Consider the following 17,319-nt stretch of genomic DNA (forward strand, 5'->3'; position numbering starts at 1 on the left):
TAAGTTTGGAAGTACTAAAAATACAGTGAGTCTATTCAAAAATAATAAATTGATAGTATTAAGTCTTATAAAAGAAATATTGGATCAATTCATTTATGTTCTTGGATTGTTTGAGGTAATACAATTCACAAATTAATTCGCATAACCAATGTAACATATTTTTATCAACACGTTCCAAAGCAATATCATGCCGAGGGTTATCTTCTCATCATGGCTTCTTCACACAAAAGAGAAAGAAAAATTAAGTGATGGCTCTACAATTGGAAGAAATATCATATAAGGGAATGAGGAGGAAGAAACTTATCCGCGTCTATCCAAAAGCAACAACGAAATCGGACCCTGATGAGTCTTCGAGTTGCCCACCTCTTTACATACTCGATCCAACATGCACAGGAAGTCCCCCACGATCACGAAGATCCGAAGTGGGTTCGCTTCATCCTTGCTTACATCTCCATGATAGTACTCCGCGATGTTCCTGACCTGAAGCAACACTTGGTTTTCGTCATCTTTCAGCTCTTTCACTATCTTTTCGGCTTCATTCAGGAAGGATCTCATGCGATGCACGAATCTCTTGCTCTTGTCGTCAACCGTCATGTCTTGTTCTACTAACTGTTTCGACTGAGACAGTCCACTCGAGAGATTTGAGACGGAGCTGATCAGGACATCCAAGTCCATGCTTGCAGTCTTCTTGACGTTGCCGAGCTCGGTGATCAATCCCGAGACAAGTTTCAGACCTGTTGCCCTGTGATCCTCTTCTTTTTCCTCCGCCGTCTTCGACTTGTGCTTCTCTGTTTCGGTCTCCATTGCGTTTACACCTTCCAGTCGAACTATCTCTTGAACGACAAAATGCAGTAAGGTAGTCTTTCCATCAGTTCCTTTCACATCAGCCAGTTTTAAGAGAGCATCGAGCTTGAAGGCTCTTGCACCTCCTCTGATGGTTCCAACGTTCATCCGGTTTCCAGTTTTGAGCACGGCTTCCAGCAGTCTGAAGAAAAGCCTGCTGGATCTGAGTTCCTTGCAAGCTTCCTGGAAGCAAATTAAGATCGATTAGCACCCCAAGTCACTGATCAATAATAATCTGAATTCGAGTCTTCACCTCGATCATAGCAAAAGAATTTCTTAGATGTGCAACTTCGTCTTCGAATGTTTCCCTGTACAACATGACTTCACTCCTCTGGAACGCAAAGGATACTTGGAGTACCGCCTTGAGGAACTTCTCCGCTGGATCTAGTTCGTCGCCCTTGCCTTCGACGTTGGAAAGCTTTTCTTCTTCTTCCTTCGTTGGCGCCATCTTCACCAGTGCCTCCAGTTGTTGCACGGTCAATCCTTCACCTGACGAAACCCAACCAACAGTGTCTTGAAATTAAAAGAATCATGCCAAAGGATGAGCGAATGCGACTACGGAGTATTCGTTTCTGGATCTACCTAGCATCAGAGCATTGCGAACTTGCTCGGCATTCGCATTTAAGGCCTTCATCAGTATGGTGATGTTCTGCAGTCTCTTGTGCTCCATGACATGCTTGCCGGGAGATGGCGTCTTGCTCTTTCCCTCTTCCGTCCTGGATGAACTTCGCAAATTGTACCCGAAAAGTGATTCGATCATCTTCTCATCGAACCTGTAAGGATTCAAATAAAAGGTTGAGTAAGCACCGATCTCGTCCGACCAAGGAACGGAAGAAGATGAGGATATGTCGCTTACTCGAATGAGCTTGATCTTATCTTGTCCCATACCATGGAACGGTCGGGGGCGGCTCTCACTTTGTCCCAGTGCAGGGGTTTCAACTTGGGCAGTGGAGTACCATCTTTGCCGACCGGCGTGCTTAGCTGAGCCGGGCACGGTGGTGGAGGAGGGGCATGGCCAGAACTGCACCCTTTTGGAAATGGTGGTGGCCTGATGGGTGGTGGTGGAGGTAGTGGTGGCGGGCCTGGTGGCTTTGGAATGCGTCCATTACTAACCAATGGCATCGGAGGGGAGAACCCCGCTTTACCATTACCATTACCATCAGGGGAAACTGATTTGCTCTGATGTGGGCATGTCATGGGTTCTTTTGCTGCAGATTCTGCTGTAGAAAGCAAGTCTGCCTTCGAGGGAGCAGGTGAGCTTTTCAATTCATCGGAAGGCGACGACTCAACCGACGCCATTTCTAGCTTTGAACAGAGTTCAGTGCTTTCGAGATCATGAGATTCAATGCTGTGGACGAAGCCAAGTGTTGAAGGTTCACTGCGGCTAAGAGAACTTCTATCCTCAATGCGAGGCGCAGCTCGAGGTCGAGAATCGCTTCCTCCAAATCTTCTTGAAGAAGAACAGAGGAAGGAGTCCGTGGGAGCTGTTACCTTCTGAGGAATCACAAAATTTCTTGCAGGGATTGCTGAGGTAGTGCCATATGAAGATGATACATTGTTGTGGCTCGATGAGGTAGATCTGTAGGAACTGATTGGAGAACAAATCTCTGAACGGCGACTGAAGTTTTCCTCTGACGAACTCACTGATTGATTCAAAGGATGAGAACTTACTGAATGGAAGGAGTCGGAGTCGTCGTCATCGTCATCGTCACCGTTGCCGGAACGACACGCGGTCTCCGCCGGAAGATTTTCCTCGTCCAAACAACTGACATTGTCCGACTCACAACTCTTCATGTGTTCTAAATTAGTCATGCTTTCAACCGAGGCCACGCTCTTGAGTTGAGGTGTTTGATGGAGACTCAAATCACTCTCCAGGTACTTGGTTAAAGAATTCAGATAGAACTGGTCCGAGCAGGGATCGAAGCTCACCTTGTTGGAGGGAGCAGCAGCTGCGGACGCTTGAAGCTTCGGTATTCTGCTAGGGAGTAGCATCAGCCTTTCCGGCCTCTTCTTGGATGTCCGTCTCTGGGCCCTCTTGCAGGCTAGAGTGACCGCAACACCAAGAACGACCAGTGTTGCGCCGGCACATGCCACAACAACGACGATGAGTATCCTTCTCCGGTGCCTTTCTTTGGCTTCGCTTCCACTCCCGTACTCCAGGATCTGAACTGGTGCAATGTGAGGCCGACGGTGCAATGGCGAGGCAGGAAGGACGTGGGTTTTGAACAGGGGAACAGGAGCAGGGGTTTCGGCTCCAATGGCAGGGGCAGGAGCTGGGGAGTAGGCAGCTCTGGCGTGCCCTGCTCTTCTGTGCTTGGGGATCTTCATTCCGAGGAGAAACCTGACCCTTGTGATCAGCCGAGTCCCCAAATCTCCACCGGCATTGTCTTCTCCTGACATCGCTTCGACTCGGACCTCCCTCCCTTCGCTCTCAAACTGCAGAATGGTCCTGCTCTCATGCAGAGCCCAAGATGCGTCCATGAACCGGGAGTTCAAGAAGAGGAAGGTGGAGACAGCGACCAAAAAGAGCATGCGAAGGAACCTGGAAGCTGAGACCATGTTCTTTGGCTCAACTTTTCACCACGGCAGGGAAGAACAGCAGAAGGGGGAGGGGGGGTGGGAGGAGTTAGCAAAAGCTCATAAAGGAGACGAGAAGCCTTGTTTCTCGATCATTGAAGTTGGGTGGCGAGGTGGATCCATTGCAAAAGGCTTTAATGCTACTCCAAGGAATCCCTGAGCACGGCAGTTGTCTGCAGTAATGGCCCTTTGCTTATTTTGCCTCATGAGCTATCCTTTACCATACCCTTCCTTCTCCTCCTCCTCCTCCTCCTCCCCTCCCTTCCCTCGGGTCCTTTTTGTCTCCCTCTGCTGCTGCGTTAGGTGGGATATCACTGCCTTTGGATCCAAGTATTTACCCTGTCCTCTGCGGCCACCCTTTTTGCGTTTGGATCTTCTGATCTATTGTCCCATCATACTCGCATAACCAGCAATCCTCTCTCTGCAACCTGAACTTTTCTGAATGATAGCATGGGATTTGAGCCAAATGGGTTTTAGCAATGAGCTACGCCTCTCGGGACCAGGAGGAACTCATGGAATGTTGTGTATGGGGGAGGTGCATCAGTGGACCACCATTTTTGGTTGGAACTTTTGCTTGCTTCTCAAGAGTAATAAATAGAGTTGGGAGACTTCAAATGTTTCCTTCGACGCCCACTCCTTTTAGTGCATGGAGAGAGTCAAATACCACGTAGTAGTAGTAAAAGATTAGGAGGCATTGGTCTTTTGACTAACGCAATTTGCATTGCCACATCTTTTGGTCGTACACTTCCGTGATTGATGGGGCTCTTAAAATTAAGTATTGGCCTACGTTCATTAGTTGAAGGCACTACTGATCTCACCTACTAACATCAGCTACATAGTTAATGTCTTGTCACAAGATGACCAGCTTTTCTCATTTACATTCGTCCAAACCTAAGTCTGTCCCTCGGAGAAATATTGTTTCTTCGTTAGCCCAACTTATGCCTGCACATTCCTTGAATTGCCTCTGTGAAATTGCTCAGAGGACATGCAATTCTTGGCTAGAGAATTCATTCCATGTCCGGAAAACCATAAATCTAAAGTAGAAATGGTTCCTTCTCTGATGTCTCGCATTGACTCATCTATTCTGAGCCATGCTAAGCACAATTGAATTCTAGTCTAAACAAGGGGAGTGCGGGTTGGCTGGTTCTCCTCCTTCACCTGTTCTTAGCTTACCTGAAGAGCAGCTGCAATATGGTAAAGCCATTATTTGGTTCCTTTACTCCCAAAATGTTCATTCATGTACGATGATTGCGCAGCAGAACACACACACACACACACACATATATATATATATATATATATATATATATATATATATATATATATATATATATATATATATATATATATATATATATATATATATAATATAATATAATATAAATTTATATATAACTTTGAAGGAAGGCATCTCTTAGGTGAAATACACCAATGTTGTACAGTGTGATAGTTCTACCTTAAATTGGATTGACTGCTATTCATAGTCAAACACGGAAAGAAAAAGATGAAACGAATACATTATCCTTTAATATAAACAAATTAAACTAAATATATTTTTGATGGGAAAAAAAGTTTTAAATCTGAGCTATGAATGTGTATGGAAACGAAGAAAGATGTCGTGACAAAGAAATACATCAAGCACCATAGTGTAATATCCTGATTTATTTTTGAATTAGAAGTGGATAAAGACTTGAGTTGAATGATAAGGATTCATGAGTATGATGTCATTAACCTCGACTTAAGGATCTTAGTTCATCGATTTAGATTTAATAAACTAATAATTTAGTTATCTCAACGAGTCTTTCATCCTAAACTACATTAATACTTGTTAGATATTGTGAATTTATAATATCTTAAATTATTTCATACAAAAAGTGAATAAATATTCAAAATTAACTTATAAGAGTTGATTGATGTATTATAATTAACTTGGGATTAAGTATTTTAATCTGTAGTTTATATTCAATAAGTTAAGAGATCAATCTAATTCCTTGGATCGTTTCTACGTTTGAGGTAACTTTGAATACGGAGACCTTCTTTTGTTTCTTGATGATGATCTAAAACTAAACTCATGAACTTATTAAGATTGATAGAATTTTTCTTAACGTTCTCGTAGAAATAATAGAAGATAAGAACAATAGAATATAAGAAGCTTTATTGAAGAAATGAAAATACTTTAGCTTGAAGGATTTTCCTCAATAAAATAAACAAAATAGAGATATTTCCTGGGGGAAATCTTATCTTCTATCAAGTTGGGGAAATTATCTTCTATCACTCGTGTCCCTCTCATATGATAATATAAGAATATAAAAAAGAAAGAGAGAGAGAGTTTTTATTCCTTTTGATATATAGGCCTCCTAATCCATGGACTATTAGCTCAAGTGCATCTCAAATAATTGCATCATTATGCTTGTACTACGAGGGCTTATCAACCGCATCAATGTGTTAATCAACACATAATCATGAGAAATGGATCATTCAGAACATATGAACATAATATACTTCTAATTAGAATTTAAAATCAAACTTCTCCTTAACAAGATAGATGAGACGATTAGGTAGGATCTTACATTCTATTCATTGATTAGATTTAGATGATTCATGGCAACCATCATAGCTTAATTCTTTTTGAGAATCCATATGTCCTTTATTTAAATCTACTTAAATTTAAGTTTCTTCAAAAGAATATTTATCATTAGAAATTATATATCACTTCAGGAAATTTCTGATCATGCCGAACCAATCAAATATAAAGATCTTTGCGCGAAGAAAATATATGGCTGATTTAGCTTGCAAATAATGTCGGTCACACTGTGCGCTTCGTCTTCGTCCCAATGGGTTGGCGTCTTCCATTGGCCACACTAATAATGGCGGTGTCTCTTTCGACAAAGACAGATCCGTTGTTGACCCACCTTTTAGAGCAACCAGCGAAGCCGTGGTCGAGTAGGTACAACCACATGCCGTAATGCCTGAACTCCTCGCTCACCTATAACAGTGGCTGATGGATATGATATCAAGATCATCTCCAAGCCCTCTTCCCCCATCTCCCACTTGATCAACTGCTCTTCCACCATGTATCCATCCAAACAACCACAACCCTACTACCCTCCACCGCCGCCGCCGACGACCGACCCCTACTACCCTCCGCCGCAGCCGACGATGGGCGTGCCGGTGCCGACCGCCCCCGGTACTTTCCAGATCCAAACTCCGGCGGGCGGCGCTTGGTCCACCGGCCTCTGCAAGTGCTGCGACGATGGCAGCAACTGTAATCGAGCCCTCCTCCACTTTTACTCGGTAATTCCTTGGTCCAATTGCTGTTGTTAAGCATCCGATTCCTTACTGCAGGCTGCATCACTTGCTTCTGCCCTTGTATCACGTTCGGTCAAATCGCGGAGATCGTCGACAAAGGAGCCACCTGTGAGTACTGTTTCTTCTTGGAGTCATTGGATCCTCCGTTCTTTTTTGTTGTCTGGCTTTTTACTGCATGGAGGATTGAACGGCGAAGCCTTTGATCGGTATCTGTGAAGCATGCGGGACGAGTGGGGCGCTGTACGCGCTTATAATGTATGTGACGTGCTGCCAGTGCTTGTACTCCTGCTTCTACCGCTCCAAACTGCGGGCGCAGCTCGGGCTGAGGGAGGAGCCCTGCGCCGACTGCCTCGTCCACTGCTGCTGCGAGACCTGCTCCCTCTGCCAGATGTACCGAGAGCTCAATCGCCGTGGCTACGACATGAGCATAGGTCTCTCTCTCTCTCTCTCTCTCTCTCTCTCTCTGTGTGCTGACTCTTCGTGTGTTCTTCCTTTTGGGAGAGAGGGAGACTGAAGCAACGGCGATCTTTCCTTTCGTGCAGGTTGGCATGCAAACATGGAGAGGCAGGGGCAACCCGCAACCATTCCGCCACCGGTCCAAGGCATGAGCCGTTGAGATCTCAACTCAAAGTCCAGTGCTGCCATAATTAGGGACTGCAAGATGTTTGATAAAATGCGAGGTATGGATTTCGTTGTTTATTACTAAACGTCATATGCAGATAATACGACCTATAAGAGAAGAATAAAATCAATGTCTGCGGTGGGCATGAATTGGATGATGATCCAAAGTCGTTTACTACGAGTCTACAATTGAGCATTGTTTGGAAAAGTGGACTTTCACTGTGATTGGCCAAACCTTATCGTCCTTTGTGATTGTAGCCTCACTTCAGATACATGGACATGATGTTTGGGCCCCAATTCGTTCACACACAGGCTGCACTCAATTATTATCTCTGCATCATCTTGATATGTTTCTTCTCCCGCTATCATTAATTATATTAAAAGGCGGCACTAATTATCTATTCCTATCACCCACGTCATGGAGTTATCTATTATATATATAAATACAAACTTATATGTTTCTATCAAAGTCATCACATGGAATATTATTTAATCATAACTAATGTGGATATTGATCATAGACTCATAAATATTTTTTTTAATATTGTAATATGTATACTATTATTGTTATATATATATATATATATATATAATGTAATATCTTTTGAGTGATATTTTAAAAAAATATATATTTGGATATTTTCCAATCGATACTCTGCTTTTTCCCAAATAATACCCTTAATTTGATAAATATCCAAAATGCCCCTTAAAATTTTTTTTTTCGTTAAAATTTTTCATCCATTTTTCATCAGTATTAAACTGTTATAATATTTTTATTTGGTTTGTTTATAGTATTTTTTAATAACATTTATAGTGTTTTTATTGATGTATTGAAAATACGTGGCATCTTCTTTAGTTATCATTGCTCATAGATCATTACAATATAATATTTTTAGGTTTGTAGTTAGTTTAATTAAGGTTAGGAGTTCATTTCGCTTATTTACAATATTTTCGAGTAAACTTTGTAGTATTTTTATTTTGGTGACCAAAATACTATAACAAGTCAAATTTTTATGTTTATTTAGGTAAATTATGATAACTTCTCATATAAATCATAGTATGATATTTTAAATAATTTCTAGTATGTTTTGATTCTGAACTCATTTATAATATTTTTAAATAGGCTTTATAATGTTATTATCATAGTGACCAAAACATTATAACATGTCAAAAACATTATAGTAAGTCAAAAATATTATAACATTCAGAAAACCTTTTCAGGAATAGTTTAGATTTTAAATTAGGAGTATTATTTTAGAAAAACGATACGGATTGAGAAATAGTCAAAATACAGATATTTTCTAAGAAAATCGCCTGTATCTTTTTTTTGGCTTTATCCTTTTCATTTAAGCATGTCATTACCACAATAACTTCATCGAGAAAATGCTAAATGAGTCTTTTAATTGCTCACATCCAACAAGGTGCATAATATTGGCTTATATGCTAGTAATGTATGGGAGTGAAGACGTGAGAAAGAGAGGTATCAAAATTGATCACATTTCTATTTGTAACCCGATCTTTAACAACAAACTGTGGACGATATGAATCGCGAAATCCAATTACAAACACAAATACATATAATACAAATGATTTACTTTGAAGATTATCTAATGCTTGCAAATATATTGCTTGTTTTAAAAAAATTATAAATAGTCCACTTATAGGAAAAACCTACCAACTATATGAAAAATATGGAATATTCATGTCTAGTCTCATATTGAAATAAGATTTCGATCTACTTGTAAGAGGCAAATATTTGTATTATTATTAACATAGGCTTAAATATCTTAAGTCATTGGTTTACACTAAAAAAAATTCAAATTTAGTTAAGATAATTAAATCATAGGTGTTGTAATTGATAATAGATGAGATTTCCTTAACTGTTTGAGGAAATCTCTCTACTCTGTTGTGGAAAATCTTCTAACCTATACGAAAATTCTCCCTTCTAACTTGTATAAAAAGAAGGGGATATGTTAATAATAATAACTTCTTCTACAAGTTGTTTATCTATTTATTTTCTAACATGGTATCAGGAGCAGTTCCTTCTTAGCGACAGCAGTATCGTCGTGTGTTAGTCAAGCGGCCATAGTAACACACTGCCTCAAGCTGAGTCATTGAAGAAGCACTAAGACACAGATTCAGAGCCAATGCTAATGAGCATCGTCTTGGCTCTGCTCATCCACTCCTTCTCTTCCTTCATCGCCGGCCTTGCTCCCTCTCCTATTTGCTGCCTACAGCAGACACTCTCCGTCGCCGCCACATAAGGAGGAAAACATTCTCTCACTGCCTCCTCAATAGCGGCGAACAGCGAACAGTGGTGTCTTCCTCGCTTCCCGGCCAGCAGTAGTCGCAACTGCTACATCTTCCTTCCTCTACCGCAGCAGCTTTCGCTACCGCTTCCCTCTACACAACGACGCCTCCTCAACGGCGGTGTCTTCCTCCTCAATAGCGACGAATGATGAACGGCGGTGTCTTCCTTGCTTAACGACGGTTGCCGCGTTTTCCTCCTTCGCTGTCGCAACCGCGCCAATAGTAGCCGCAACCGCTGCATCTTCCTTCCTCTACCGCAGTAGCTTTCACTGTCGCTTTCCTCTATACACCTAATTGCTGCAGATTTCTTTCACTACAGTTTCCTTGAGTACCGCTGTAGATTTTCAAGGTCATTTCCCGGCAAACCACAGTCTTAAGTATCGTTGCAGTTTTTGCGGCCATCTTCCGACGAACTGCAGCCTTTATAATCTGCTGCAGCAAGCAGCAATCCACAACAGCTGCCGACAACTTTGGGCACTGTTGTAGATTGCCCAATCTGTTGCAGCAAGCAGCAATCTATAGCAGCGGCCCCCCCTCCCTCATTCTCCACCTTGTGTGACTTGAGTACACAAGGTTCACTGCATTGCTTCTAAAAAAAAAAATGTCTTCATTCACTTCTTCTGTTGTTTCAGTTCCTGTAAGGACTCCCACTTCTTGTTCTTCTACAGGGCTTATCTCCATCAATGCTGCCACGCTGATCCCCTTTAAGTTATCAAAGGATGACAACTATGCGTTCCGATGAGCTCAATTTTCTAATCTTTTATTTGGATACGACTTGTTATGTTACATTGATGGCTCCTTCAGTTGTCTCAACATCCCCGGAGATCCCAGTCCAGTACCCAATCCAGCTCACAAACTGTGGCTACATCAAGATCGTCTCATCCTCCAAGCTATTCAAGCGTCAGTTGCTGGATCCGTTGCTCCCTTGATATCTTCATGTGTGATAGCTGTCGATGCATGGTCTAAACTGTAAACCACCCTGGTAAATCGTTCGCGTATTGAGGATGAGTTTGCAAACATGTTGTGGATACTGAGGATGAGTAAAACCGGGGGGTTGTTGCATAAAAAACATCTTCGGTTAGAGATCCCTGCATAAATGTATTATTAACATCCAATTGTCGTAATTGTCAGCCTTTAGTGGTAGCTAGACTCAAGATAAGCCGGATTGTAGTGGGTTTAACAACAGGACTAAATGTCTTAGTGAAATCAACTCCAGGTCGTTGATGAAACCCTTTTGCGACCAAGCGTGTCTTATATCGGGCAACAGAGCCATCTGGATTCCGCTTAATTCTAAAGACCCACTTACACCCGATGATATTTTATGAAGGATGGAAAGGAATGAGATCCCACGTTGAATTATACAGGAGGGCATTATATTCCTCACTCGTGGCAGTACACCAATGCGGAGATTTTTGGGCTTGAGTGAAGGTGGTGAGTTCAACGTTGGGGGATGAGGAATTCATGATAGCTTGTAGATTAAGTACCTGACGAGGTTTAAAAATACCATGCTTAGAGCGAGTGGTCATAGGATGATTGGAGACGATAGGATTGGGAGGTGACGTTGGGTGAGGATCTGTGGCACAAGCCAGGTCAAGTGGAGACACGTCAGGGGCACTTGGGCGAGAAGGTGGTAAAGAGGATGGTTGTGTTTCGGAACATATTGCCCCATCAATTGGGGAAGAGTGGAGTGGAGTAGGTGTTGGGAAATCATTGGGGGCGACATCATATGCGCAGCGGAAGAACAAGAAAACAAAAATCCCCGATTCCCAAAAAGATGTTCGTCGTCGTGCGAAGATTGGTGCGCAAAAATCCGCAAAACACAAAACTGCGTATAGAGATTGTGTTACCTAGGGAGATCGTATATCCCTGTTTCCTTGCAGATCCTTAGGAGAGGGTGAAGGAGGTCAAGCGTCCTCCTCTCTAGCGGTGATCCACACAGTAGGGTTGCGACGACGCTCCTCAAAACTCCAGGCCTACTCTGAGGTGGAGAGGGAGAGGAGAATAGGAAAGGCAAGCAAAGACTCTAGCCTATGAGGCTGTGAATCCCTCATATTTATAGAGATCCAGTGTCAAACCCTAATGGGTCCTTCCCTAGTGGGTATTGGATCTGCATCCAATAAGACAAGGGCTCCGTCGGATATCTCATATCCGAACCTCTACTCATCGCAATGCCTACCATATGTGTGTGACCCTCTAGCCCCAATATCGAGCTGGCCGTGAGTCATACCTGTTAGAACTCCTTCTAACTCAGTGAATTATTATCTCTGTAATAATTCACTCGACTCATCGACTACGGACGTACTAGGCCACTACGCCGTAGTCCCCAGACGATACAGGGGAATCCAATCCATTGGACCTGTCTATCCTCAATTACCATGTACCTATAATCCCTCATCCATCTAATATCCCAGAGACCGTATATCGAGCATGGTGTTGTCAGACCCATACGGTTTCTACTCGAGTCTCGCTCTAATCGGATTCTCCCGGAGAACTCTTTCTCTCTCAACCTGAATGACCCTGGCCAGGGATTTGTCTGAGCAAGAACACATAGGATATTCCTCTCATGACGTCGAGAGTGGATGATCCTCTATTGACACTCAATAGCCCTCGTAAGGTCGACTACCACTCCCAATGACCAGCTGTACTAGATCTGGGAACAGCCAAACCTATAAGTCTAGTATCAAAGAGTGGAGCACTCATACAGGACATCCTTGGTGTCTCAAGTCTAAGGACCAGATACACCACTAGGACTACGGAATCGCTGTCTGACAATAAGGCATCATCAACCATCCAGCATTCCGTAAGCGGATCAATCAGTGAACTCATTCTCCAATGAGCACCTGTACTGTATCCCTAGTGTCCCTACACGAGCAGCTATGAGACCAGCTGCATCCATCATATGGACGGGTATACAGCACACCAGTCTGTCCGGTTATCACGATGTCCCTCTCGAGTAACCTATAACCGGGATTATTAAGGATATGTGTTTAAAGGTAAATCGATCTCATTATCGTGATCTCATCACGATCCGATTCCCATTGCACAAATCCAAGGACATCACAATATGTATATATATATGTATGTATATATATATGTATGTATATATATATGTATGTATATATATATATGTATGTATATATATATGTATGTATATATATATATATATATATATATATATATATATATATATACATACATATATATATACATACATATATATATATACATACATATATATATACATACATATATATATACATACATATATATATACATATATATATATATATATATATACATATATATATATATATACATATATATATATATATACATATATATATATATATACATATATATATATATATGTATATATATATATATATGTATATATATATATATATATATATATATATATATATATATATATGTATATATATATATATATATATATATATATATATATATATATATATATATATATGCATTTATGCAATAGTTATAAAGTAATATACGCCAAAATATAATAAGCAAAAAAGATTCTGTATCAAGTCACACGTGCCATCACTCACGTGATTGGCTTGCTGGGCACCTATGACTAGCAATCTCCCACTTGACCTAAAGCCAATCACCTATCTGTCTGATCCCCATCAGACTCCTGTGACGCTCATAGATAATCTGAGACAACGGCTTTGTCAGTGGATCTGCAATGTTATCTTCGGATGGAACTCTTTCCACTGCTACATCTCCTCGGGTTACGATCTCTCTGATAAGTTGGAACCTCCTCAGAACACTTCTGATGAGACCCGGGTTCCCTTATTTGAGTAATCACCCCATAGTTGTCGCAATATAAGGAAGTCGACTTGTCGCTATCTGTATCGACTCCCAAATCTGTGATGAACTTCTTCACCCAGACTCCCTCCTTTGCTGCATCCGATGCAGCGATGTACTCTGCCTCTGTGGTCGAGTCAGCAGTGGTATCTTGCTTGGAACTCTTCCAGCACACTGCTCCTCCATTCAAGGTGTACACATACCCTGAATTCGACTTGCTATCATCGACATCAGACTGAAAACTTGAGTCAGTGAAGCCTTCAACCTTAAGGCTATTATCTCCATATACTAGTAAAAGATCCTTAGTCCTTCCCAAGTACTTAAGGATACACTTTACTGTTTTCCAGTGCTCCAAGCCTGGATCCGCCTGATACCTGCTCGTGACACTCAAAGCATGCGCTATATCAGGCCTAGTACATAGCATGGCATACATGATAGACCCTATTGCTGAGGCATAAGGTATCATATCTATGTTCGCCCTTTCTTAGAATTTTCAATGCCAAACATTTTGACAATGGTTTCTATGTACGTGGACTGAGACAAGCCAAGCATCCTTTTGGATCTATCTCTATAGATTCTAATCCCCAAGATATAGGATGCTTCCCCTAAGTCCTTCATGGAGAAGTGTCTAGATAACCAAGCCTTTACCGTGGATAGCGTTCCTACATCATTCCCAATGATCAGGATGTCATCCACATATAACACTAAAAAGGTGATAGCGCTCCCACTTACCTTCCTGTATACACAAGGCTCATCCTCGTTCTTAACGAAGTCATAAGATCTGATTACCTCATCAAATCTTATGTTCCAACTTCGGGAAGCTTGCTTTAGTCCATAAATGGATCTAAGCAACCTACACACCTTATCTGGGCAGTTCTTGGACACGAATCCCTCAGGTTGCATCATATACACCTCCTCCTCGAGGTTCCCATTAAGGAATGCGGTTTTCACATCCATCTGCCAGATCTCATAATCATAGTGTGCTGCAATAGCCAATAGAATTCTGATGGATTTTAGCATTGCTACGGGTGAGAAGGTTTCGTCGTAGTCAACACCTTGCCTTTGACGATTCCCCTTAGCCACTAACCTTGCTTTATAGGTCTCTACCTTTCCATCTACTCTGATCTTTTTCTTAAAGATCCACTTGCAACCGATGGGTACAATACCTTTGGGCGCATCAACTAGGTTCCAAACCTTATTAGAGTACATAGAATCCATCTCAGAATTCATGGCTTCTTGCCACTTCCCGGAGTCTATACTCATAATAGCCTCCTCGTAGGTCTGAGAATCAATATCCTCTACATCCTCTCCTCTAATATGTCCCACATATCTCTCAGGAGGATGTGATATCAGACCTGCGTAAAGTTGAAACTTGTGTATTAGGTACCTAAACAGACTTGGGCTGTAGAGTGGTGCTTGAGCTTGGTTCTCCAACCTCGCTCAACTCTATCATTCTCCCACTGTCTCCGCCAAGAATGTGCTCCTTCTCAAGGAACACTACTCTCTTAGCTACAAAGACATTTTGGTCCTCGAGATGATAGAAATAATACCCACAAGTTTCCTTGGGGTATCCCACAAATTTGCATCGCTCTGTCCTTGATTCTAACTTATCGGGGTTGTGTCTTTTAACGTGGGCAGGGCAGCCCCAAATCTTAACAACCTTAAGATCAGGCTTCTTCCCTATCCATATCTCATATGGTGTAGACACTACCGACTTAGTTGGAACTCTGTTCAGTAGGTAAGCTGTGGTCTCTAGGACATATCCCTAGAAGTAGGTCAGCGAAACTCATCATGGACCGTACCATATCTAATAACGTACGATTTCTCCTTTCAGAGACACCATTGAGCTGAGGTGTGTAAGGAGGTGTCCATTAGGATAATATCCCATGGTCTTTGAGGAACTGAGTAAACTCTGTACTTAAGTACTCACCTCCTCGATCTGATCGAAGAGTTTTGATACTCTTTCCAGTCTGGTTCTCCACCTCATTCTTATACTCTCTGAATTTCTCAAAGGCCTCGGACTTGTACTTCATTAAGTACACATATCCATACCTTGAGAAATCATTAGTAAATGTAATGAAGTAGGAGTAACCTCCAATGACATGAGTTGACATGGGTCCACATACATCACTATGTATGAGTTCCAACAACTCAGTGGCTCTCTCTCCAGTTCTACTAAATGGAGATTTGGTCAGTTTTCCACGAATGCAAGGCTCACAAGTTGCATATAACATATAGTCGAATGGATCTAGATATCCATCATTTAGCAACTTTTGAATCCTTCTTTCATGGATGTGACCTAGCCTACAATGCCACAGGTATGCACTATTCAACTCATCTCGTTTCCTTTTGGACACATTTACATTCATGATATGTGGAGTGGTGTCTAACATAAATAAACCATTATGCAATGTTCCTTTCGTGATGATCTTATCATCTAATAATATCGAACAACCATTGTTCTCAAAAACAAATTTATATCCACTAACTGTTAAACATGAAATGAAGATAATGTTTTTGATAATAGAAGGAACAAAATAACATGCATCTAATGCAATAAAAGCTCCACTAGGCAGATGTAGGGCGACCTCGCCAACAGCTAATACAGCAACTTTTGCTCCATTACCCATCTTGAGGTCCATCTCGCCTCTCTCTAGTCTCCTAGGTCTTGCCAGAACCTGCAACGAATTGCATATATGATAAGCACTACCGGTATCCAATACCCATGTGTTATCATAAGAGTCTGACAAATGGAGACTGATCATGAATGTACCTGAAGCTTCATCAAGCTTTTTGTTTCGCCCTTTCTGCAAGGTACTCTTTGCAGTTTCTCTACCAATGCCCATCTTTACCACAGTGGAAGCACTGGCCTTTGTCCTTTGCTGGGTCTTTCTTAGCAACCTTTGCTTTACCTTGTTTGCCCTTGCCCTTTCCCTTCTTAAGGGACCTTTCTGCTTTCCTTTTCTTTCTGGTCTCACCAGTGTAGAGAACTGGCTTCTCTTTCTTAATAGTACTCTCTGCCTCCCTCAACATATTGAGGAGCTCTGGGAGAGTCACCTCAAGCTTGTTCATATTAAAATTCATTATGAACTGTGAAAAGGAATCTGGTAGGGACTGAAGTACAATGTCCACACACAAGTTATCCTCTAGGACCATTCCTAGACCTGTGAGTTTCTCTATCCACTCAATCATCTTTAGGACATGGTTCTGAATCGGTGTCCCCTCAGTCATCCTAGCGCGGAAAAGGCTCTTGGATATCTCATATCGTTGAGTCCTTCCCTGTTCCTCAAACAATTTGCGGACATGTAGGAGAATGGATCTGGCATCCATCTTTTCACGTTGTCTCTGTAACTCTGGAGTCATAGAGCCCAACATATAGCACTGAGCAAGAGTGGAGTCATCAATGTACTTCATGTAGCGAGCGATCTCATCCTCGCTTGCCCCTTCTTCGGGCGTAGGCATCACTGTATCAAGGACGTACACGATTTTCTCCGCTGTGAGAACAATTCTCAAGTTACGGAGCCAATCCGTATAATTTGGACCAGTGAGGCGGTTGACATCAAGTATGCCACGTAAGGGATTTGAAAGCGACATTTTCTGAAAATAAAGATGTAGCAGAAATGAATAACATGAAGATTTTGCAAGAAATAAACTATCAAGATATGGACTTCTATCTTAATATGCTCCCACTATTTTACTATCGAGTAACGCGACACCCTCAGCACGTAAAACGGAAGTCTCCGGCAGACTTCTAGTGGGGATCAGGATCCAATCAGCGTCTTAGTGTAACCTCGAGGGACTCGACCAATCACACTAAGCCTAAAAGGT

The 17,319-nt window shown here is 41.8% G+C and overlaps 2 protein-coding genes across 3 annotated transcripts; one reads left to right on the forward strand and one right to left on the reverse strand.

The window, feature by feature from the left end:
- Nucleotides 1-168: 168 nt before the first annotated feature.
- Nucleotides 169-3,721, reverse strand: LOC135666547 (formin-like protein 11). Of its 2 annotated transcripts, XM_065178141.1 has the most exons (5): nt 2,773-3,721; nt 1,700-2,676; nt 1,426-1,616; nt 1,097-1,332; nt 169-1,026 (listed from the first exon to the last, which is right to left on the reverse strand). In XM_065178141.1, the coding sequence occupies exons 1-5, from the start codon at nt 3,400-3,402 to the stop codon at nt 301-303; spliced, it is 2,760 nt and encodes a 919-aa protein (XP_065034213.1). In that variant the 5' UTR covers nt 3,403-3,721; the 3' UTR covers nt 169-300. The 2 variants fall into 2 exon arrangements, with proteins under 2 accessions (XP_065034213.1, XP_065034211.1); XM_065178139.1 differs by having other exon boundaries at nt 170-1,026; nt 1,700-3,720.
- A 2,630-nt stretch (nt 3,722-6,351) lies between these two features.
- On the forward strand, nt 6,352-7,655 carry LOC135666549 (cell number regulator 2-like). The gene is made up of 4 exons (XM_065178143.1): nt 6,352-6,685; nt 6,766-6,837; nt 6,948-7,160; nt 7,272-7,655. The coding sequence occupies exons 1-4, from the start codon at nt 6,493-6,495 to the stop codon at nt 7,343-7,345; spliced, it is 552 nt and encodes a 183-aa protein (XP_065034215.1). The 5' UTR covers nt 6,352-6,492; the 3' UTR covers nt 7,346-7,655.
- The last annotated feature ends 9,664 nt before the right edge of the window (nt 7,656-17,319 follow it).

This window comes from Musa acuminata, unplaced genomic scaffold (genome assembly GCF_036884655.1).
Source record: "Musa acuminata AAA Group cultivar baxijiao unplaced genomic scaffold, Cavendish_Baxijiao_AAA HiC_scaffold_1108, whole genome shotgun sequence".
Lineage (NCBI taxonomy): Eukaryota > Viridiplantae > Streptophyta > Magnoliopsida > Zingiberales > Musaceae > Musa > Musa acuminata.

Excerpts from the sequence above, each read along its gene's own strand:
- LOC135666547 (XM_065178139.1), bottom strand. The coding sequence starts at position 3,402 with ATGGTCTCAGCTTCCAGGTTCCTTCGCATGCTCTTTTTGGTCGCTGTC. Across the intron at positions 1,333-1,425 it reads TCGCAATGCTCTGATGCTAG|GTGAAGGATTGACCGTGCAA; the intron begins GTAGATCCAGAA and ends GGGTTTCGTCAG. Across the intron at positions 1,027-1,096 it reads ATTCTTTTGCTATGATCGAG|GAAGCTTGCAAGGAACTCAG; the intron begins GTGAAGACTCGA and ends ATTTGCTTCCAG.
- LOC135666549 (XM_065178143.1), top strand. The coding sequence starts at position 6,493 with ATGTATCCATCCAAACAACCACAACCCTACTACCCTCCACCGCCGCCG. Across the intron at positions 6,686-6,765 it reads CTGCGACGATGGCAGCAACT|GCTGCATCACTTGCTTCTGC; the intron begins GTAATCGAGCCC and ends TCCTTACTGCAG. Across the intron at positions 7,161-7,271 it reads TGGCTACGACATGAGCATAG|GTTGGCATGCAAACATGGAG; the intron begins GTCTCTCTCTCT and ends CCTTTCGTGCAG.